The sequence below is a fragment of the Mixophyes fleayi genome, chromosome 2 (genome assembly GCF_038048845.1).
Source record: "Mixophyes fleayi isolate aMixFle1 chromosome 2, aMixFle1.hap1, whole genome shotgun sequence".
Lineage (NCBI taxonomy): Eukaryota > Metazoa > Chordata > Amphibia > Anura > Limnodynastidae > Mixophyes > Mixophyes fleayi.
The window spans coordinates 6,717,421-6,741,849 of NC_134403.1; the positions used below are offsets into that span (position 1 = coordinate 6,717,421).

Below are 24,429 nucleotides of genomic sequence, written 5' to 3' on the forward strand. Positions count from 1 at the left end.
AACATTACAGGCACAGGTGTAATATAACATTATAGGCACAGGTGTAATATAACATTACAGGCCCATGTGTAATATAACATTATAAGCATGGATGTAATATAACATTATAAGCACGGATGTAATATAACATTGCAGGCACAGGTGTATTATAACATTATAAGCACGGATGTAATATAACATTACAGGCACAGATGTAATATAACATTATAAGCACGGATGTAATATAACATTACAGGCACAGGTGTAATATAACATTATAAGCACGGATGTAATATAACATTACAGGCACAGGTGTAATATAACATTATAAGCACGGATGTAATATAACATTACAGGCACAGGTGTAATATAACAATATAAGCACGGATGTAATATAACATTACAGGCACAGGTGTAATATAACATTATAAGCACGGATGTAATATAACGTTACAGGCACAGGTGTAATATAACATTATAGGCACAGGTGTAATATAACATTATAGGCACAGGTGTAATATAACATTAGAGGCGCGGGTATAATATAACATTACAGGCACAGGTGTAATATAACATTACAGGCACAGGTGTAATATAACATTAGAGGCGCGGGTATAATATAACATTACAGGCACAGGTGTAATATAACATTACAGGCACAGGTGTAATATAGCATTACAGGCACAGGTGTAATATAACATTACAGGCACAGGTGTAATATAACATTATAGGCCCATGTGTAATATAACATTATAGGAACAGGTGTAATATAACATTACAGGCCCATGTGTAATATAACATTATAGGCACAGGTGTAATATAACATTATAGGCCCATGTGTAATATAACATTATAGGCACAGGTGTAATATAACATTACAGGCCCATGTGTAATATAACATTGCAGGCCCATGTGTAATATAACATTGCAGGCACGGATGTAATATAACATTACAGGCACAGGTGTAATATAACATTATAAGCACGGATATAATATAACATTAGAGGCACAGGTGTAATATAACATTACAGGCACAGGTGTAATATAACATTACAGGCACAGGTGTAATATAACATTATAGGCCCATGTGTAATATAACATTATAGGAACAGGTGTAATATAACATTACAGGCCCATGTGTAATATAACATTATAGGCACAGGTGTAATATAACATTATAGGCCCATGTGTAATATAACATTATAGGCACAGGTGTAATATAACATTACAGGCCCATGTGTAATATAACATTGCAGGCCCATGTGTAATATAACATTGCAGGCACGGATGTAATATAACATTACAGGCACAGGTGTAATATAACATTATAAGCACGGATATAATATAACATTAGAGGCACAGGTGTAATATAACATTACAGGCACAGGTGTAATATAACATTACAGGCACAGGTGTAATATAACATTACAGGACCATGTGTAATATAACATTGCAGGCACGGATGTAATATAACATTACAGGCACAGGTGTAATATAACATTATAGGCACAGGTGTAATATAACATTGCAGGCACGGATGTAATATAACATTACAGGCACAGGTGTAATATAACATTATAAGCACGGATGTAATATAACATTAGAGGCACGGGTGTAATATAACATTATAGGCAAAGGTGTAATATAACATTAGAGGCACGGGTGTAATATAACATTACAGGCACAGGTGTAATATAACATTATAAGCACGGATGTAATATAACATTAGAGGCACGGGTGTAATATAACATTATAGGCAAAGGTGTAATATAACATTACAGGCACGGGTGTAATATAACATTACAGGCACAGGTGTAATATAAAGTTACAGGCACGGGTGTAATATAACATTATAAGCACGGATGTAATATAACATTACAGGCACGGGTGTAATATAACATTACAGGCACAGGTGTAATATAACATTATAAGCACGCATGTAATATAACATTATAGGCACAGGTGTAATATAATATTATAGGCACAGGTGTAATATAATATTATAGGCACAGGTGTAATATAACATTATAGGCACAGGTGTAATATAACATTAGAGGCACGGGTGTAATATAACATTAGAGGCACGGGTGTAATATAATATTATAGGCACAGGTGTAATATAACATTAGAGGCACTGGTGTAATATAACATTAGAGGCACGGGTGTAATATAACATTAGAGGCACGGGTGTAATATAACATTATAGGCAAAGGTGTAATATAACATTATAGGCACAGGTGTAATATAACATTAGAGGCACGGATGTAATATAACATTATAGGCAAAGGTGTAATATAACATTATAGGCGCAGGTGTAATATAACATTAGAGGCACAGGTGTAATATAACATTAGAGGCACAGGTGTAATATAACATTAGAGGCACGGGTGTAATATAATGTTACGGGCACAGGTGTAATATAACATTATAGACAAAGGTGTAATATAATATTATAGGCACAGGTGTAATATAACATTATAGGCACAGGTGTAATATAATATTATAGGCACAGGTGTAATATAACATTATAGGCACAGGTGTAATATAACATTATAGGCACAGGTGTAATATAACATTATAGGCACAGGTGTAATATAACATTATAGGCACAGGTGTAATATAACATTATAGGCACAGTTGTAATATAATATTATAGGCACAGGTGTAATATAACATTATAGGCACAGGTGTAATATAATATTATAGGCACAGGTGTAATATAACATTATAGGCACAGGTGTAATATAACATTATAGGCACAGGTGTAATATAACATTATAGGCACAGGTGTAATATAACATTATAGGCACAGGTGTAATATAATATTATAGGCACAGGTGTAATATAATATTATAGGCGCAGGTGTAATATAACATTATAGGCGCAGGTGTAATATAACATTATAGGCGCAGGTGTAATATAACATTAGAGGCACAGGTGTAATATAACATTATAAGCACAGGTGTAATATAACATTAGAGGCACAGGTGTAATATAACATTAGAGGCACGGGTGTAATATAACGTTACGGGCACAGGTGTAATATAACGTTATAAGCACTGGTTCTCAGCAGAGGGTATCAGGCTTGTCATTTAGATTTTTATCCTGTTAGAGGCGCTGTGGCTATTGGACAGCATATTTCAGCAGCAGACATGGCAGGTTGTCAGGATGTCTCAGTTTGGTCTAGTTGCAGCAGTCACTGGCTGATCAGGAGATAATGTTGCTATTGAGCTATCTGTAAAAATGCAGTAAAAATATTCCTTGTGCTGCCATGTCTAAGTGATTAATGCTCCTTAATCATACTGATAGTCACTAACAGACCCCCCCCCCCCCCCAAACATAACCCCTTCCAGCTGTACAAAGTGCTTTGCAGACACACTTCACTTTCCTCCTGTTATTGTAATTACAGACACTGAATTATTTAGATGATGATGAGGAGGCTGCTTCCAGCATCAGATCATTCATTCAGTCCAGGTACCCGGGCCTGTTATTATAGTTGCTAGAAAATCCTCAGGAGATCCCTAATCTGCCCCTAACGCAGGTTTGGTACCAAGATACATGTGAAATGGACGCTATTGTTTTGGTTTCACAAAGCAGTTAAATAAATATTTCCATATTGTAAATTACAGGGTATTTATACCTTCATGTCTATTGATTTTCTGCTTGAAATCTGATTTAAATAAATGAGATCCAGTAATAATAATTAGTGTGTCTGATTGAGTTTTGTGCATGAAGGTTATATGAATTACATTGTAACCACTACGACTCCAGGACGTTGTAGTCAGGATTGTTTTATTGTATTTAAATGGTCAGCAAGAAGATACAATTGTACAGGTAAAAGTACATAAGTGTTGTGCAAACAAGTTTTTCAGTAATGGTTCATTATTATTCAGTATAGGGCACAAGAAATATAACATAATTGGGTACCAATATTAAGACTAGGGAAGGGATGGAGTAAGGTGTGGGGGGAGGGCCATACAAGGTTTTTAAGGGCCGGTGTTTGGGTTTTTCCAGTTTTTGGCTATAAGACTTTTGGCAGCCGCTAGAATATGAGTCATCAGATTTTTTACAGTGTTCAATTACACTCTGGGGAGGGTGATACAAAGGTCCAGGGAACTTCTGTATAGGAGCTTCAAGCATCAAGTGAAGGATTGTATTTTATCCCAGAAGGGGGGAATTCGAGGACAGGTCCACCAACATCCAGAGTCCAAAGTATTCAACATCTTGCTGAATCTCTTAGGAGTATAAAACGACCTCTATTATGTCGTGTAGGCCGTTTTCTTGATTATGGTGGGACTGTAGCTCTTAGCTAACCCCTTCCTCATCTACCCCTTCAATCCTCATCCGGGGGAGTCCCAGGTCTCTTCCCCATTATCTCTAATGATGACTTTGTGATACAAAAATAGAGTCAAGTAATAAACCATATAGTGTTGATTTATTGCGCTTTACATATTGGGGTCCTGAGACAGCTTTGTCTCCGGTCTCCTCAGAGAGTGTCAGGGTGGGAGCGAGGATAGGAAATGTTTAATTGGATGTAAACAAAGGGGAAATATGAAGTAGTATATACTGGTCGTGTTCTACTCTATCTGTTACATATGGAATCCTGCAGAGATCTCTGCGTAAAGCGGGTGGTAAACGCTAGACACACCTGGGGGGGGGGATCTGGGTTATTCCAGAGAGGAGCGATGTGGGAGTAAGGGGTGCAGAGGACGTATCTAACGGGAGAAGAGTTCCATGTTGATAGGGAGAGATGTATATTTGGTACAATACATTAGACAGAGTAGGTCTGTATCGTGTTTGAAGAACCATATCGATGGAAGTATAGTAAGTTTATGTATTTAGATTCAATGTATCTCCAAGAGATTGTATTGGTCGGAGTAAAGTGAGCCCCTATTGTGTAAGATAGGAGGACAGTTACTATAATTTGATGTCGGATATAAACATTCCACCAGGTGTATTCAAAGGATTAATGTTAAAATGCTTGGGGGTACCACATTACACCCAAACTTTAATAACGCGTTTTGAGTTGATGATGTCAGATATTGAGCAGGAGATTTTGACTGGGAGGGTCTGGAGTTTTGGAATAAAATTTTGACTTCTATAATCCTGTCCAGCCATCAGGTTATAAGAGAGCTAGGTCAGCTTGTAGTTTAGATAAATAGAGAGGGGGGGGGATTTCCCGGTACAGTAGGTCATAGGAATATGTTATAAATACTGCTAAGTATTTGGGATTTTTTTTTTTAGGAAGAGAGATAGCAGAATATCATCCACCAATAGTGAAATTTTGGAATTACCTTCCACCTGGACCCTGTGTATATGTTATGAGGAACTAATTACCGCAGGTAGAGGCTCAATATCCAGAGCGACACAGTGGGCATCCTTGTATTGTGCCATTTCGGATGTTAACCCTCATTATTTGTGCGGAAGGACCTGAGCATAAAGTCTTCTGTGATTCCAGCATCATCTAAAGTCATCTCCATGAGGTGTCATGAATTTGTGTAACAGGCTGTATCAGCATCGAGAGACAGAGCCCCAGCAAGGATTTTCCTAGGGCTTATAATATGGAGCAAATCTAGAGTACGTGGTGTGTGGTTAAGGCCGTTCACCAGATTTGTGGCCTATAATTTAATATCATTGTTAATAAAGGAAGATAGGTCTGTATGTAGCGCAGTTATCTTTATGTGGAACTACAGACTCCAGCATCTCTGTGGGGATGAGGGACCCTGAACATGGCATTGAACAGTAAGAGCGGGTGGGGGGACCGTACACCTGTTATAATTTGTAGTATTCGCAGAGAAGCCACCTGGACCTGGAGACTTGCCCACGAGAAATTTTAGCACAAAATAAGAAATCTCTCCATGGTTAAAATGCAGAATTTTTTATTAGTATTTTGAAGGCCCCCAAGTGATACACGGTCATTGGATACACAGTAACTATTACTTTATTTGAAGAGGACGGTTTACCTCAGTAACCTCAGTAAGTGTCTTTGAAGTTGGGTCTATATCTGTCAGACAAGTAGTCTGATAAATGTTTGTTTAAACACCGTTCGATGATATAAACTTGTGTTTCTTCTAGGACAAAGGACGAGAAGAAGGTTATTCAGGAACAAAGAAAAGTGTCACAGAAAGAAATAGTCATCGTGTTTGTCGTTTTCCTCCGACATCTCATGTATCAGACTTGTGATTGTTAAATGTTGACCTTTATCAGATCTCAGAAGGTCGGTTATGCAACAAATGTTACCACTGTCACCTTATGGGCTGATCGGTATGAAAAGTACTTTGTACTTTAAAAACTGTTATAAACTCCGGCATCTGTTCCGGTAATATGATATTTTTTCTATGGCTGGCGTCTGATTATACTTAGATAATACTGATCTGAGCTTCTCATGGTTAATGTGCGTGACGAGATTAGTTATATCTGTCTGGGGGCAGCTACTGTAGTAATAGTCAGTGTAAGATATTATACAAGTGTCTCTGAATTCACATTACTATAGTAAGTATGGCGCTTGTTGTTACATTGTTACTTGCATTTTGCTTGGCATGGGTGAACTAATGGGTTAATGGCCCCTAATTACCTGCGACTATTTAATTATTACTCTCTATTCCATGGTTTCATGTGACTATTCATTATTGTAGTGTGACGGAGGGAATAACAGGTTCTCTGAGATGTTACATGTTCCAGTCAGGCTGGTTTGTGAATAAAGGACCTTTGTCCCGTTACCCTGATAGTTTATATGGACGGTTATCTCAGGTGTTGGCACCGGTATCACCAACAGTAACCCTGTCATACATCCGGCACAGCAAAATATAAAGCCTTATGGTAGATGGAAACTCTGAAATAGTCATTGTCGCCCTTTGGTAAATCAGCCCCTAAGTGTGAAACTGGTCACATGCTGTTATAAGGTTGTGGTCATGTGATGTTGGCTGCCGCTTTTTGATTGGCTCATCTTCTTTTCATTGACTATGACTGAACGGATTCTAATATGGGCATTTGTTATTGAATTTCACATTAGTCAGGGCCAGTTCATTCATTAATCTGTAGAAACGAAAATGGGAATTCAGTACAAATTTCTTATCTCCACAGATTAATTCTCTTCTCTCTAGTGAGCGGTGGACTCTAATACCATCCCACCAGCATCAAATAAGGGCAGGGGTAGAAGATACTGAAAAGCAGGGGCAGGCTGGAGTGGGGGGGGGGGGCAGGGGGCATCTTCCTCCAGGCTGGTCCCATAGTGGGCTACCTTGGACTTGGTCACTGGGTTACCTTAATTTTTTTAGATGTTCCTTATAGGCTGCTGATCTGAGTCTTGCCCTCTAGGCTAAAATTTGCAAGCCCTCCCCTGCTGAAAAGTCTACAACAACTCTGTGCTGGGCCAATCTCCCGCTGGACGCAGTCCCGTTTCGTGTTTCCTGCCAAATCCAATACCTATAACAATCATTGCTCCAAGCTTATATTCAGTATAGATTGCAGTGAGTGAGGGTGTTTGGTAGGTGTCAGTTCAACAGATAAGTGTATTAATATCTGCACCAGTGGACAAAGGCAAGAAATATAACAGATATGAAACATGAAGGTAAAATTAATTAATTAAAAATGAATGACCTCTTCTCAGACACGTATGCCTGGATCTCCTCTCATGTACAGTCCCTCTATATCGGCACCTCTGTTGTTGCCGGAGGACGCAGTCAGACATATGCTTGTGTCATTACTCTCCATCTATTTAATCCCTCTGCCTGTCCTGGAACTTCCCCATTGGTGGTTTGTCCATTGTCTTGGACACCTTGTCTGACTTACTGTGTACCAGCCAGGCTTCTTCTGGCTTAGTTTGCATGTGACCCCGACCCTCTGTCACCTTCTCCCCCACAACTGGTGAGTTACTGACATTGAGACTGTGTTGTCTCACCGACTTTGACCTGTTTATGACCCATCCCCTTGTAGACAGCAGCTGTCGAGTGAGAATAGCCTGGGGACATGTGAAGTATATTACTCACATATGAGGTCTCTGGTGATATCCCTTCCCCAGATTAGCCAGTGCAAATCTCTAGCGGCATAGTGGGTCCACATTCGGGTGGACATGACACCCAGATCTTATGTCTGATTAGTCTTCATACCCACCCCCCTGTCCCCGTCTACAGATTTACACAGGATTGATTTTCAGCCATGGCTGTGAGAAGAACCATCGAACCTCAGGAAAAGTAGATGCACCAGGCAAGCCCGGCTGTTCCGGCAAAGAGCATGACCCAGTAAGTAAAATGTACGCAGGAGGTGGTAATACAGCTAGGACCAGGCTAATTTAAGCACGTCACATCAGTTATGGTTGCTCCACATCGCTCTTCTTATACCAGCTTGTAACAAAAGAGAACTTCCACCATTCCATGCGACCTTTAAATCTGTCACCTGCCAACAAAGGGATGGGACCGACAGCAGGCTGACTATACAACATTAAGTAGAAACACTTCAGATATATTATTGACCTCACTAAGATTTGATATATTTATGGTGTATACTTTGATCTAGGTCTCCACAGTTTGGGAGTGGAGAATGACCGGTTTGGTAATTGCTGACCAGCACTTTCCACAGTTGTACATTGTTCATTAAAGTATAAATAGATTTATCTCTGCTCCAGTCCATACTTCTGGTGAAATATTTTGGAAGCCATAGGATAAATGAAGTCTAGACTTAAGCTGAGAAAAGACACTGACACCCCAGTAGAGAAGAAGATGATCTCAGACCATTTTCCACCAGAATAGCAGTCGTCTGACCTGTACAATAGATTCGGTAGTTACTGCCTTGACTGGGTTTGTAGAGGGCATTTTCTGGGTCTTATAACTGCTTACGGACAACTGTAGACGTACCGTGATAGAATGATGGACTTTATGGCTCTCTAAATCAGGGATCTAGACTTGAGTTGCTGCACCTTCTTTTGTCATCACCCTACTGATATTTTTGGGTGCCAGTAGGGTGAATCTTCAGACGCCCCTCTTTTTTTCTACTGGTGGTTTGTTATTCAATTATTTTTTTTAACTTACATTACATGTATTTGTTCTTCCGATGTTGGTGGGGGGTCGGATATGTTTTGGCAACATACCTACAAAAAGTCCATGGTAATTTTTAATTACCAGTAAAATACATTGATTTAATATATATAGATGGAACAAAATGGCTTCTCGTCCAAAAGAGCTCATCATTGATAAGGGGGATCGGGAGGACAAAGCAAAAGAGGCCTTGGGAGTCAAAACATTTTAATTCAAGCTTGGTGCTCGCTGTCCTACATTTCCTCTTGAAAGAGCTACAAATAATGATGTCTTAAGCTGGGTACACACTACAGAAATTTCGACCAACTTTTTATGCCGAGCGATTTCCATGTTCCGATCGCTCGGTCCATGGACTGCATACACACTAGCCTTGTTTAGGACGATAAAGGGAAGAGCGGACATTCCTTTAGCGACTTTTTACAGCCATGTTGTCGTGAGGAATGACTGTAATTTTGTACTCACTGTTGTGGATCGGTCGGAAGTTTATACGCACTACACAGCGGAAACGAGATTGGAACGAAAATATTAAATGGTACGACCAACCAAATGAGGCGACAATCGTCCATTTGGGCAGACTTTCGACCATCGTGCAACTGTACACACTGACCCGACTTTTGAAGGAGCGGTCGTATGTCGGCTGTTTCAGCCGATTATTGGACGAAAACATTGTAGTGTGTACCCAGCTTAAGAATGGGGTTTTTTGTTCTTTCTAATCAAAGACCAGATAGTGATCAGTCCTGCAATAGTCTGAGTACACATTTAAGTACACAGAAACCGTAAAGCCATTTCCAGCGCTGCAGTCCCCTTACAGTCCCTGCACCCAACTGTCTTAGGCCTTAGGCCATGTCTTGGGGTGCCTGTTGTCTATTCCAGGTTAGTGTAAGATATATCATGTAGTTATGCATGAGCTCTCTGGTGGATATGATAAACATATACAGTTCCTGTGTCTCCTGATGTCTGCCACTGGGAATCTTATTTTCCTAGAATTCAGGCTAATGGGGCATCTACAGCCACAGGACTAGTATGGACATGTCGTCACTATTTATGTGCTGTATTTTGTATGGACTTGAATTAAATTGAACAGACATCCTGGGTAGGAACCAAAGCAGAAGTAACATAGTAACATAGTAACATAGTTGATGAGGTTGAAAAAAGACACCAGTCCATCAAGTTCAACCTATTTTGGATCTCCTGCGATCCTGCACTTATATTTGAAATTAATCCAGAGTAAGCAACCGCCAATCTGTTTCAATTTTGAAAATCCCCCCAGACTCAATATTGCAATCCAATTTTTACCCTATATCCACTACTATCCTTTATTTTAAATTAACGGTCGTATCCCTGAAAACACCTTTCCGCTAAAAATTTGTCTAACCCTTTCTTAAACATATCTATTGAATCTGCCATCACAACCTTCCCTGGCAATGAATTCCATATCTTGACTGCCCTTACTGTAAAGAACCCCTTCCTTTGCTGGTTGTGAAATTTCCTCTCCTCTAACCTTAGGGGATGACCACGTGTCCTGTGTATGGTCCTTGGGGTAAAAAGTTCCCATGAAAGCTCTCCGTATTGACTCCTAATGTATTTGTACATAGTAATGATATCTCCCCTTAGACGCCTCTTTTCTAAAGTAAATATGCCTAAACTGGCTAACCTTTCCTCATAACTTAATGACTCCATACCCTTTATCAATTTTGTCGCCCTTCTCTGAACCCTTTCTAGTTCCAAATTATCTTTTTTATAGAGTGGTGCCCAGAACTGTACTGCATATTCAAGACGAGGTCTTACCAACGATTTATACAGTGGCAAAATTACACTGACTTCCCTTACATATATGCCCCTTTTTATGCATGCCAATACTTTGTTTGCCCTTGCAGCTGCTGCTTGACATTGAGCACTATTGCTAAGTCTACTGTCTACGAGCACTCCCAAATCCTTTTCCATTATAGATTCTCCTAAATTAATTCCATTTAATTTATAGATTGTGTTCTTGTTTTTGATCCCTGAATGCATAACCTTACATTTATCTGTGTTAAACCTCATATTCCATTTAGCCGCCCAATCCTCCAGTTTATTTAAGTCCCTCTGTAGAGAAGCTACATCTTGCTCTGATTTTATTACCTTACAGAGTTTAGTGTCATCTGCAAAAATAGAAACTTTACTCTCTAAACCATCACCAAGGTCATTAATAAATATATTAAAAAGGAGTGGTCCCAGCACGGAACCTTAAGGTACTCCACTTAAGACTTTTGACCAATTAGAAAATGTTCCATTTATCACAACTCTCTGTTCCCTATTCTCTAACCAGTTTTCGATCCAAGTACAAATTTTGATTCCTAGACCCAGTTCCCTTATTTTGTAAACCAACCTCTTGTGTGGCACTGTATCAAAGGCCTTTGCAAAATCTAAGTAGACCACATCTACTGTCCTGCCCTGGTCTAAGTTCCCACTAACTTCCTCGTAGAAACTAATTAGATTGGTTTGACATGACCTATCCCTCACAAATCCATGTTGATTCCCACTAATAATTTTATTGCGTACCAAGTAATCCTGAATACTGTCCCTTAAAATACCTTCCAGTAGTTTCCCCACTATTGATGTCAGGCTTACAGGTCTATAATTCTCTGGTTGTGATCTCGTCCCCTTTTTAAACAACGGCACCACATCTGCTATTCGCCAATCCCTTGGTACTGAGCCTGATGAGATTGAATCTCTGAAAATTAAGAATAGCGGTCTAGCTATTTCCGAGTTTAACTCCATAAGGACCCTTGGGTGTATGCCATCTGGACCTGGAGCTTTATTTATCTTAATATTCTTCAGTCGCCTTTGGACTTCTTCCTCTGACAACCAAGTATTAATTAATGGCACGGTTTCATTTCCATTTTTATGTATTACTCCTGCCATTTGTTCCTCTCTGGTAAATACTGAAGAAAAGAACGTGTTAAATAACTCTGCTTTTTCCTTAGTATCATTTATCAATTCACCCATCACACTTCTTAGGGGTCCTATATTATCTATTTTAATCCTTTTGCCATTTATATACTTAAAAAACTTTTTGGGGTTTGTCTTACTTTCTTTTGCAACGTGCCTTTCATTTTCTAATTTAGCCAATCTAATTTCCTTTTTGCATGATTTATTACATTCCTTGTACCTATGGAAGGACTCCTCTGACCCTTCAGACTTAAACAATTTAAATGCCCGCTTCTTCCTTTGCATTTCTTCCCTTACCTTTTTATTTAGCCACATTGGTTTAGACTTAATTCTTTTACATTTATTTCCCATAGGAATGAACTTATACGTGTATGTTTCCAACAACATTTTAAAGACAGCCCACATTTCTTCCGTATTTTTTCCTTCAAAGGCTTTGTCCCAGTCTATGCTCTTTATAGACTCCTTTAGCATATTAAAATTTGCCTTTCTAAAGTTTAAAGTCCTAGTTGATCCCTTATACTGTTGTTTCTGGAAACTAATTTCAAATGAGACCATATTATGATCACTGTTTCCCAAGTGCTCCTTTACTTGAATATTTGATATTACGTCTACATTGTTTGTTATTACTAGATCCAGTATAGTCCGGTTTCTAGTAGGTTCCTCTACTAATTGGGACATGTAATGGTCTTTTAGCGTGCTCAGAAACCTATTTCCCCTAGCTGTACTGCAGGTCTCAGTACTCCAATCAATGTCCGGATAATTAAAATCCCCCATAATTAAAATTTGACCTAGTTGTGTAGTCTTTTCAATTTGCTGTAGAAGTTGGGCTTCCTCAATCGTACTAATATCTGGCGGTTTATAGCATATCCCTATCAGCAACTTCTCTGAACTTTTTCCTCCGCTGGATATTTCCACCCACAATGCCTCTATATTATCACCAATATTCTCGTATATAACTTCCTGAATACTTGGTTTTAATTCTGGCTTAATATAAAGACATACTCCTCCTCCCCTTTTATTTACCCTATCCCTCCTGAAGAGAGAATAGCCTTCCAAGTTGACTGCCCAGTCATGTGTATCATCCCACCAGGTCTCAGTAATACCTATAATATCATACTGCTCATTCATTGCTAATAGTTCTAACTCCCCTATTTTACCTGTCAGGCTTCTTGCATTTGCAAGCATACACTTAAGTCTATTGCCTCCCTTAGGTATTTCTTTTTGCTTTAAAAAGGGCCGCTCCTTATCGGCTATGCTTCCCTTTCCCCCCTCTCCACCCCTTTACTCTTTTTAAATTCCTCCTTACTACTCTTAATGTCTATCCCATAAATACTTGCCAGCCCCTCCCCCCCGGAGCCTAGTTTAAAATCTCCTCCAACCTTCTAACCATCCTCTCCCCTAGCACTGCAGCCCCCTCCTCATTCAGGTGCAATCCATCATGACAATAAAGATGGCAACTGATCGAGAAATCAGCCCAGTGCTCTAAGAATCCAAAACCCTCCTTCCTACACCAATCTTTTAGAGACGCATTAACCTCCCTAATCTCCCGCTGCCTCCCTGGACTAGCGCGTGGCACAGGTAGTATTTCCGAAAATACTACCTTGGATGTCCTTGCCTTGCGACCTATGTCCCTGAAATCATTCTTTAGTACACCCCTTCTTCCTCTAACTCGGTCATTGGTGCCAACATGCACCAAAACTGCTGGGTCATTCCCAGCCCCTCCCAACAATCTGTCCACCCGATCCGCAATATGCCGAGCCCGAGCACCCGGGAGACAACACACTGTTCGGCATGCACAATCTGGCAAATCTGCTGGGATTGTCTAGCTCAGAACTGGCCTGCCTCTTCCTCCCTCTGCTACCCCTAGTAACTGTTACCCAGCTGCCTACCTGTGCATCCTTCTCTGTCTCTGCTCCACCCTGCTCAGCTAATGCATCAACGGTGAGCTGTAAACTCTGCTCCAGGTTGGCAATGTCTCTCAATGTTGCAATGGTCTGCTTTAGATCAGTTACCTGGGCTTCCAAAGAGACCAATTGCTCACATTTCTCACAGAGGTAGTGAAGACTATGAATTTGGGACCACAAGGGGTACGATTTATGGTCTTTAAAGGTAGAACTATAGAGAAGAATGTATCTATCATGACCCCACCATGAAAAGAGGAAGCAGAGATCTTAAGAAAAGTCTTTATTAATGTGGGAGCGCCATTATTTCAGCTTGGTGTACGTGAGCTCCGCCATCCCATCTCTGATGTATCGGAAATACTCCAGGCTACCGCGGTGCATCTTACAGTGGTATTTACCAGAGGTCTTCACATACTGCATGAAATGGGGGGCTCCGGGGAAGAGCACGTTGTCCGCCAGTATAATGGTCCCTTCCTGGAGCAGTCCCACCTCCTCTAGCAGCTGGAGGTCTCGCAGGTAACAACGCTTCCCATGGTCCATGAAAATGAAATCCAGCTTCTGCACCCCGTGTTTGTCCTTCAGCTGCGGGATGATCTCATCCGAGGGTCCAATGAGTAGCTCCACCTGCAGAATGAGATAGATCAGAAGAGACATAGGGCTAGATTTACTAAGCTGCGGGTTTGAAAAAGTGGGGATGTTGCCTATAGCAACCAATCAGATTGTAGCTTTCATTTATTTAGTACCCTCTGCAAAATGACAGCTAGAATCTGATTGGTTGCTATAGGCAACATCCCCACTTTTTCAAACCCGCAGCTTAGTAAATCTAGCCCATAGGCTCAGTAGGGAGATGGAGACAGCTATTGGTCCCTACGTCTGATACACTACACAGGAGGAACCTGATGTAATAAGTATAATCCCTTAACTCCTCTCTCTCCTTTGCCTCTCACATTCTCTCTCTTGCCAAATCCTGCCGCTTCCAGCTACGCAACATCGCACACAATCGGCCCTTCCTCTCCCAATATGCCTCTAAAGCTCTTATCCACTCTTATCCACTCTCTGATTATCTCCCGCTCGGACTAGTGCAACCTTCTCCTTACTGGGCTCCCCCGATCTCATCTCGCTCCCCTTCGATCTGTACTTAACTCGTCTCATCTTCCTTTCTCACCGCTCATCTTCTGTCTCCCCCCTCTACCAAGCCTTTTACTGGCTCCCCTTCTCCTGCAGAATCCTGTTCAAGCTCCTCACACTCACATTCAAGGCCCTCACCATCTCCACTTCTCCCTACATCTCCAACCTCATCTCTATTCACGCTCCATTCCACCCTCTGCGATCGGCCAATGAGCGTCACCTCTATTCCCCCTTGGTTACCTCTTCCCACATACGTATCCAAGACTTCTCCCACGCTGCCCCCTCCACTGGAACCACTTCCCCTGCTCCATAAGAACATCCCCCAATTTGTCCAGTTTCAAACGGGCTTTAAAAACCCACCTCTTCTTAAAAGCCTTTCAGTCTCCTACTTAACTACCCACCTTGTCATTCCCCCCCTCTTCCCCTTTCCCTGACCCAGTTCTCACCCTTTCTTTGTCTCACCCTTGTATCTCTCTGTCTGTCCACCCCTCCCCTTAGATTGTACGCTCCTCCAAGCAGGGCCACCTCTCCTGCTGTTCTCCACCACTTATAACTCTGCTCTCCAGCTACTCAGCCTCCTCCTTGAGAACCTTCTGCCCTTTGACCCCTCTCGCTACTCTCTTCACCCTTCTGTGACTCTTACCTGTCATCTGCGCCCTCCCTCTTGGGCTCAGTCTACCAACGTATGAATACTATCCCTTTCTCCCACCCCCTCTAGCTGTGTTTTTGCGCTTCCTGAGTTACTGTGCTACTTGTTAACTGTACTGTGCTGTCTCACCCTGTACTGTGATATTGTCTGTCCCTGTACGGCGCTACAGATACCTTGTTGCGCCCTATAAATAAAAATTAATAATAATAATAATGAAGATCGCTGACGGCCATGTGTTGTAGGAGCTTGCAGTACAGTCACCAGAGCATTATATTATATATATTATTAACTCATCACCACTTGTTCATACCATTCATCCTCTGTATAGCCAGCTTTGGAGCAGCGTGGCACCATATGTAATATTTAGTTGTATACAACTCTGCTGTTATAATAAAATGGAGGTGGTGGAGGATATTGGAGCATGAAGGAGGGGAGAGAGCGGCAGCCACACCCCATAGTAATGATTGATCTCATTATTATGCCCCAGTTCCACCCCAACTTCTCTCCAGCCACAGCCGTGTAAAGCGACCAACGGGAGTGACCATGTGCGGCTCTTTCCTCCGTATTAGGCTTATTACATAGACCAATTTGGCAGGGTAGAGGGACCAGGCTCCCACTGCTCGGTTCTCTCAGGCAATGATTCAATATGTGGATGTTGTCACAGAGAAGCTGTACATATAACCAGATAAGTTATTTATTGCTACAAGAATAACAGAGCAAGTAAAGATGTGATAATGTAATATAATATCAGAAAATAGAAGAAGATTCTTTAACAGCAGTTTGATGTTAGAGGATATTGATATAAAAGTAAGATCTAGATATAATATTATATAACACTACAACCTCTAATCTCCCATTGACAACATCATGCTCTTCCCATTGGCCCATGTCCCTGCCTTTGTGTCATCCTAGACACGGCCTTCTGCTTTATTCTACACATCCAGTCCACCACATTGTCATGTCACATGTCTCCTTCTCGCTCAGGACGTTACCAAAACCCTTATCCATACTCTCACTCTCTCCCACCCTGACTACTGCAACCTCCTGCTGTCTGGCCTTCCCCTTCTTCCCCTTTCCCTTCTGCACTCCATCCTGAAGGCCATGGTGAGACTGATCTTCCTCTCTCTCCCTGCCACATCCGCTGCACCACTCTGCAAATCTCTACATTGACTCCTCGTGACCCCTAGAATTAAAGTCATTAGTCAACGTTACCTACAAAGATCTCACCAACTCCTCCTACACTGCATCTGTGACCTCCTCATGATATACTATCTGTCTTACCTCTGACTGATGCCTCATGTCTGATAACCAACTCTTACACTTCCCCCACCTTACCAGACTCTCCCGAAGCTTCAATCTCTTCAGAGCTCTCTCAGAACCCACCTCTTCCCTATCGTCTGTCCGGCACCACATCTATCAGCCGTACATGTCCTTGTCCTGGATTTATGTATGACTCGGTATACGACTGGCTGGCACTGCAGAGCTTTGTGGCCCCTTATAAATAAATGATGATGATGATAATGATGATGGCATTTTAATTTATTGTTGGCCAGGTATATGTGTCACTAAGGGCTCAGCCCAGGCTTAGTGCAGGTGGGAGAAGGTCTGAGTTAGACATATATTACTGGTACTGCTACTAATTACTAACATTAAGGCTATAGTGTGATGTGGAAACCAAAGGTGTTCTGTTCCAATCACACCTCCATCACTCTCCATCATATACCATATACCATTCCTTTCCTACTTACTCCCTACTTTACTCTAAATAGTCATTACACTTTTAGGCTTTTATATGCCTGCCAGCATACAACGTTTCCCCAGGTTGACCCCTGGAAAGCTCAATTATCGGTTTGTCTCTGCAAGCGACCTGTGAAAGACCTGAGTGCCAGCCAAGCCTAAACCAAGGCACCTGCCTCCACTACCTCTTTACCTAACACAGCAAACAAGAGACTGTCTTATTTTGAGTCATCCACCAGCAAGATTGACCTACTTGTCACCATTTCCAATTGGAAATTCAGGACAAAATAGACCACACCCTTGATCCATCCAAAGCACATCCAGATCCTACCATACCACACCCAGATCCTGCCCAACCATGCCCAGATCCTACCAAACCTTGCACAGATCCTGCCAAGGAAAGCCAGAGCCTACCAAACCAGGCCAAGGTCCTACCAAACCACGCCAGATACTATCAAATGGTCACATATCCTACCAAATCAGGCTCAGATTCTATAAAATCATGCCAATATCCTACCAAACCAGACCCAGATCCTACCAAACCACACCCAGATCCTACCCAGCCTTGCACAGATCCTAGCAAACCAGGCCTAGATCCTACCAAACCTTGCCAAGGTCCAACCAAACCATGCCAGATACTGCCAAATGGTCCCATATCCTACCAAACCTCTCCCAGATCCTACAAACAACAACCAGATTCTACAAAATCACATCAATATCCTACCAGACTAGGCCCAAATCTTACAAAATCATGCATAGACCGCACATCAATTTCTGGTGATTCCGCAGCTCTTCTCGGGACTGTTTTCTGGTATGCAGACCCATTCATTTTAAAATTATTTAGAAAATAGCTGCCCGAGACAGCCACCTCATCATAGGACCGGCTAAAATATTACTCACTGTATCATCATCAAATCCAGCCAGTCTGATCACCTTCTCAGCCACCGCAGCTTTCCTGGGATTGGCATCAACAGTGTAGAGACGTGCGCCCAGCGGCAGTGCCTGTGCGATGATTATAGTGGCATACCCACAGTATGTGCCCAGTTCCAGCACGTTAAGTGGAGCATTCTCATAGATCAGCCGGTCCAGGACCTTCCCTGTAAGTAGAGAGGGTGTAAACAGGGTCACGAGATCAGCATCTCCGATGAGTAGATCCTATCAATGCTACGATGGCTTGGAGAGTACTTGCTTTGGAAATGTATGTGCAGGTAACACTTAACCTATAGCTAAAAACGATACAATAATTGTGTTGAAATTCTGAATTCATATTTAGTTTAATGTGTGCACCGACCAGAAAATTTTGGTTTGAGATGTCCAACTTAACCTGTATTGTAAAATATGGAGCTAATGTTCCACGTTCGTAAAACAAAGTATAAATTAAAGTAGTTATATAGCAAAATAATGTCCTAGTGTTCTTTTATATATCGCCACAGAGGATTTCTTAATTCTGGAGACCTTGAACTTCAATGATAGTTTAGGAAGGGGGCAAACAACACACCAAGGGGCTGGAGACAGAGGGGCGGGCAAGAGACAGCGGATACAGAACAGGGAATGGACAGGAAAGAGGGGCAAATAAAAGTCCAGCTGGTGCAGATATGAGATAAATGGAGACATGAAGCAGACTATGGTGAGGGAGGAAGAGTCGGTATTCACCTTTCTGGGGCCCAATGTTGCGCAGGTATTCACAGTGATAGCAGTATTGGTCGAAGGTGTTGAGCACGTGCTGAGGGTCCCCTGGGATGGAGTGGGTGATGACGTACTGGAAGGCTCTCTCCTCCCTCGGGATGCCAGTCAGGTAGTCCTGGACTCGCCGCACGATCACAGCCCGGTAGAAGAGGAGGAAGTAATGGCGATAACGGATGATCACTGTGATTATAAATGGAATAAAGGCCAAGGCTATGGCTGGGGAGACCATTATTCAACCTTCAGAGAGAAAGAGAACCAGTCACAACCTCAACGCTTCAACCACTGCTAATGTGAAACATGTGAAACGCGTCTGGTCCTTCACATGATGAACATTTATAATAAAGTCCAAATACAGTTTCATTAAAACCTCACCACAGTTCTGAGGGGCATCAAAGATCTCATAGTTAAACCTTGCAGGGCAAACACGTGTTTACAAGACATAAAATATGAAACAGGACCTGATTAAGGGTACAGGCCGCCCTAGGCTAATGCACTTATAGCGCCCCCATCGCCTTCCACAACTGGCTAATATGCGGTAGGCAAAAGCAAACTCGTCCTTAATTTATAATCAGGCTCCTCCACACCCTCCCGGCACCACCACACAATGGCTGAAAAGTTGGTCAAGTTTTCAAAACCTTATCAGTGAACAACTGATCGTTCATCTCTCATCTCGTTCCTCTCTCTCCTTTGCGCGTTTTCAAAATTCAGCTCCACTCGACTTTTTAAACAGTTTACAAAATCTTTGTCACTCATTTAGTTTTCATTAAAATTATAACTGTATAGCAGAACGGAGCTGTGAACGAGCGCTGCTGAGGGTGGAGATGAGAAGGGGGAGGGGCTGTCACCTTCGTTGTCTCTCCTACGCACTTATCCTCAAGTTCCTGCTGAAGGATGACTCATTGTCATCAGCCTTTACCATGGGAATACGTCAAGATTAAAACCTTATTACATTATGCTTTCATGTTTTCTTTTTACTTTGGACAACAACTATTCTCATATATTTTAAAATGATTTTCAGTTTATGCCTCTCCTTGTCTCAATTTTGCACCCCCAAAAATCTTGTCGTCGTCCCCCCCCCAAAAAAAAAAGCCTTACGCCTTTGGCTACTAGATAATCAGATCCTGATTTGAAAATTGTTTCATATATTGTGGCATCTTTATAACATCAGTGTGGCTGTAATAACCAACAATGTTCTTTTTTAGTTCATACTGGATATGATTCATTAAGTAACATAAATGCCATAAATTGACCATAAATGGACTGTACGCCAGAGAACACAAGTGTATGCGATTCATCTTCAAGCGCAAAGGACACTTATGACAGTCTACGGATTCATAGACGGAACGGGGAGGGGAACGGGCGTGTGCCCGTAGTCAGTGTACAGTACAGTTGTACCAAGCTCCAGCACACAGCAGCGACCGATCCAACCTTACGGCATCTCTCAGGTAAGTGTTTTTCCATCATATCACTGGCTCCAGCTACAGGTCAGGTGTAAGTGCTGATTACTAGTGATGACGGCTGTGTATACAGCTAGAACATGTGTTTGTAATCAGGAGCAACTGTAACAATGTATTTTATGTGCAGTAGACATTAATATCATCCTGATTAATGTATTTCATGGGGGAAGGGGGGACTGAAAGAACCCTTTATTTGAATACAGACGAACATAAGCCCAAAGTAAGTGCAATTTTTTTTTTTAAAAAAAACCACACATTACATTAATTTTGTGTGACTTGATGAAAAATGCCCACGATGTGGGGTATATAGTAGGAGTTTGTGGGGAGCTTGTTTGTGGCGCCTGCAGCGGAACCCAACTTACTAACATCTTTGCGGTCTCTGTGTCCTCCCTGTTTCCTGATCACCAGTTTTACGACTCCAGTCTCTCTTATACATTCCCTACCAACCAGTCGCTATGAAGCCGGTCCGTATGGTGCAGCTGACAAGTAACAGAGGGATCTGTCATTCACTGTCGCCCCTCACCTGCCAGACTGAAATAACAAGTGATCGAAGCCTTTAGTAGCTAATTAAGTCCATTATTGCAACTTCCAAGGTACTAAGGTCCATTCACTGAGACATGAAGGGCCATTGGCAATAAATGATTGCGCTGATTTTCTGTATAACTATTTAGAGAATCCTCCTTGTTTTCTTTGCATTTACAAAGACTTTATTGCAATGGAAAAATAATAATCTCTAAATTCCATCAAATACATGTAATGTATAAGACTTCTAACATATTTTATTAAAATGCAATATTTGTATTTCAACACATCTGTCTCGTTAAAAGGAATACAGCATAAACATGTTAATGTTATTTTTACATTGAGATGAAGAATAACTATTTTAAAAGTCTATGTGGTGTTGAATACTTTTGTGTCAAAAAAAACAAAAGTATTATAGGAGTGATACCTTTATTGACAAGTCAAAAGAAATTTGTATATTTTTATGTTTTAGAATTGAAAATATAAAAACATTTTTGTGATATTTAAAGTTGGAACTTACTCTATGTAAAAAAAATAAAAAATAATTAATTAAATAAAACTCAAACAAGGACACAAGTCAAGTTGGTCAGAAAATGAAATGGGTGTGAGGATAAGAAATCGGGGTCCTGATGCACAAATGCACCCAATGAGCCATTGGCAAGACATGTCTGACTGTATAAGAGGTTGCCCACCAGTGTCAGGGTGAGCCCCCCCCCACGGCTGTGCCTGCAGAGACAACAGTTCTGTAAATAACATTGTGGCCCTAACACTTTGAGCTCTGTGTCTATGGTGGATTATAATAGGGGTATTTGGGGCAGTAGGGTACAGGGCTGTAATTGTGCTCTCCATATGCAAACCTACTGCTGCAATAACAGTACGACAGTGACAAAGAGAAGTACTCTCAGGGTGAGGGTCTTGCTGTTTATTCCAAAGCACCTAGATTATATGGCTCTATCTGGAAACATACTTGAGGATTTCTGTGTATATAATACACTTAGAGGACTTGCTGGGTTCTAGTGAAAATGTTATTTTAAAAATTTCCCACCGGGGTTTTGATAGAGATAAGATATTAGAGAGATATGTGGGCTGGGGGCATATTACCTGAGAGTCCCCTGACCCTTATTGTCATCCGTCACTGCTCCAACACCACTCGGTACAGGTGACAAATGGTCTCACTGATCTACATACCCCGGTGACCGGTCAGAATGTCCTCTGTCTGTACCATGTAGCTGCACAGCGCTGATGGGAACCAGCAATGTACATTATATATATATATATATATATATATATATGGATAGATAGAGGGGTCTTACCGTGGTGCTGCCGGCTCCTGTCCCCTCTCACCGTTGGTTTCACACATCCACCGCTCACATATAACTGGCTCCATTATTAATGAGGGCACCGCTGGGAGGTGTCACCTGAGAAGCAGAGGTCAGGTTACCTGGATCACAGGTGTTACTGGGAGAGGGAAGGAGACGTTCAGGTCAGAGTCTGGGCCCCACGTTCTGTCTTTTCTTACTGTGCGGTGACCGAGTTCAGGGGGGGAGGGGGGGTTATTATTTGGTCATATATAAGTTTCTCTCTTCCCCCCTTTCCATGTTCTGCTAGTTACAATGTATGTCCTGTATTACAAGGTGTATTATCCAGGGGAGGTCTGCAAACCATTTATAACTATGTGAACTTACACTGATCAGTGCTGGACTTACCCAGAGCCCCCAGTCCCCACCGCATCCACAATATAGCAAAGACATAATAGTAAAATAAAGAAAATAGCTGACACATAGGGAGCAGCATGCCACCCCTGTAATAGAGGGAACATAGGGAGCTGACTGACACCCCTGTAATAGAGGAAACGTAGGGATCGGCCTGCCACCCCTGTAATAGAGGGAACGTAGGGATCGGCTTGTCACCCCTGTAATAGAGGGAACGTAGGGATCGGCTTGTCACCCCTGTAATAGAGGGAACGTAGGGATCGGCTTGTCACCCCTGTAATAGAGGGAACGTAGGGATCGGCCTGCCACCCCTGTAATAGAGGGAACGTAGGGATCGGCTTGCCACCCTTGTACTTCTGCTATCCGAGGCCTTTCCATAATCTGCGCCAGATAACAACATCATTTTTGTGAGTCTGTAATACATCTGGATGGAAACCATGTGTGTGATATGTACGTGTTATATTGTCAGTTATTGTTGTCTTACAATATCTGCTGATGTTATAAAAAATGTTTTTAGTACATTGGAAAACATTATTAGAAATGTTTTATTGCATTTGTCTTCCGAGATCAGACGGTTTTTATGGAATTAACAAAGTTCAAACTGAACTAACAAATCTCTCTGTATTAATGTGGGGTCTCCCAGGAGCAGATCATTCCCAAATTCTGATGATTGTGCAAAGTCTTCTGTTAAACTGTCCCACACAGATTCCGTAACATGACCTACACTGGGTCTGTATATGAGGAGTGATCGTCTACCAGTGTCTGTAATATGAGGAGTGACCGACTACACGTGTCTGTAATATGAGGAGTGACCGACTACACGTGTCTGTAATATGAGGAGTGACCGACTACACGTGTCTGTAATATGAGGAGTGACCGACTACACGTGTCTGTAATATGAGGAGTGACCGACTACACGTGTCTGTAATATGAGGAGTGACCGACTACACGTGTCTGTAATATCAGGAGTGACCGAGTACATGGGTCTGTAATATGAGGAGTGACCGTCTACCAGTGTCTGTAATATGAGGAGTGACCGTCTACCAGTGTCTGTAATATGAGGAGTGACCATCTAACCGCGTTTGTTATATGAGGAGAGACCGACTACACGTGTCTGTAATATGAGGAGAGACCGACTACACGTGTCTGTAATATGAGGAGTGGCCACCTCTGTAGTATAAGGAGGTGGCGACAGTAGGATTGTGGCGGTATATTATCATCCTTGTACACAGGCCGCTACATACCTCTGTGTAGAATTTTTCGCTGGGGAAACCTGGTGAATCTCCTCACCAGCGGGTGCAGTCCCTGTCTTTGGTGAATAATACCTGTTTCGCTGGCGATAGACCTTTCTCTACATAATAAATATAACCCTTAGGACGTTTTCCCTTTCTCCCTATTAATCACAGTCCCTGGGCCGCTGGGACCGGGTATCACAATGCAGCTGATACGTAACTTTTTATCGCTGCTCTATAAACTCTTTCAGTGAATAGGCCCCAAAGAGCTAATCAGGGAGTAAAACGTCTTTTTTATATCACGAACTGGAAATAAGGTGATTGTCCAATGGGCAAGTAGAACAAAGGAAAGATCCATTATAGTCGTGTTAATCAATTAGCTGCCACTAAGTGCATCTGGTAAAGTGATGTCCAGCCTACAGTGATCACATGATACCCTACATGTACCCAGATCTCACTGTAT

At 41.8% G+C, this 24,429-nt stretch overlaps 1 protein-coding gene across 1 annotated transcript; it reads right to left on the minus strand.

Annotated features, from left to right (window-relative positions):
• Positions 1 to 14,146: 14,146 nt before the first annotated feature.
• Positions 14,147 to 19,505, minus strand: LOC142140011 (transmembrane O-methyltransferase homolog). The gene is made up of 3 exons (XM_075197870.1): positions 19,011 to 19,505; positions 18,258 to 18,454; positions 14,147 to 14,467 (listed from the first exon to the last, which is right to left on the minus strand). The coding sequence occupies exons 1-3, from the start codon at positions 19,270 to 19,272 to the stop codon at positions 14,147 to 14,149; spliced, it is 780 nt and encodes a 259-aa protein (XP_075053971.1). The 5' UTR covers positions 19,273 to 19,505.
• Between the last annotated feature and the right edge of the window lie 4,924 nt (positions 19,506 to 24,429).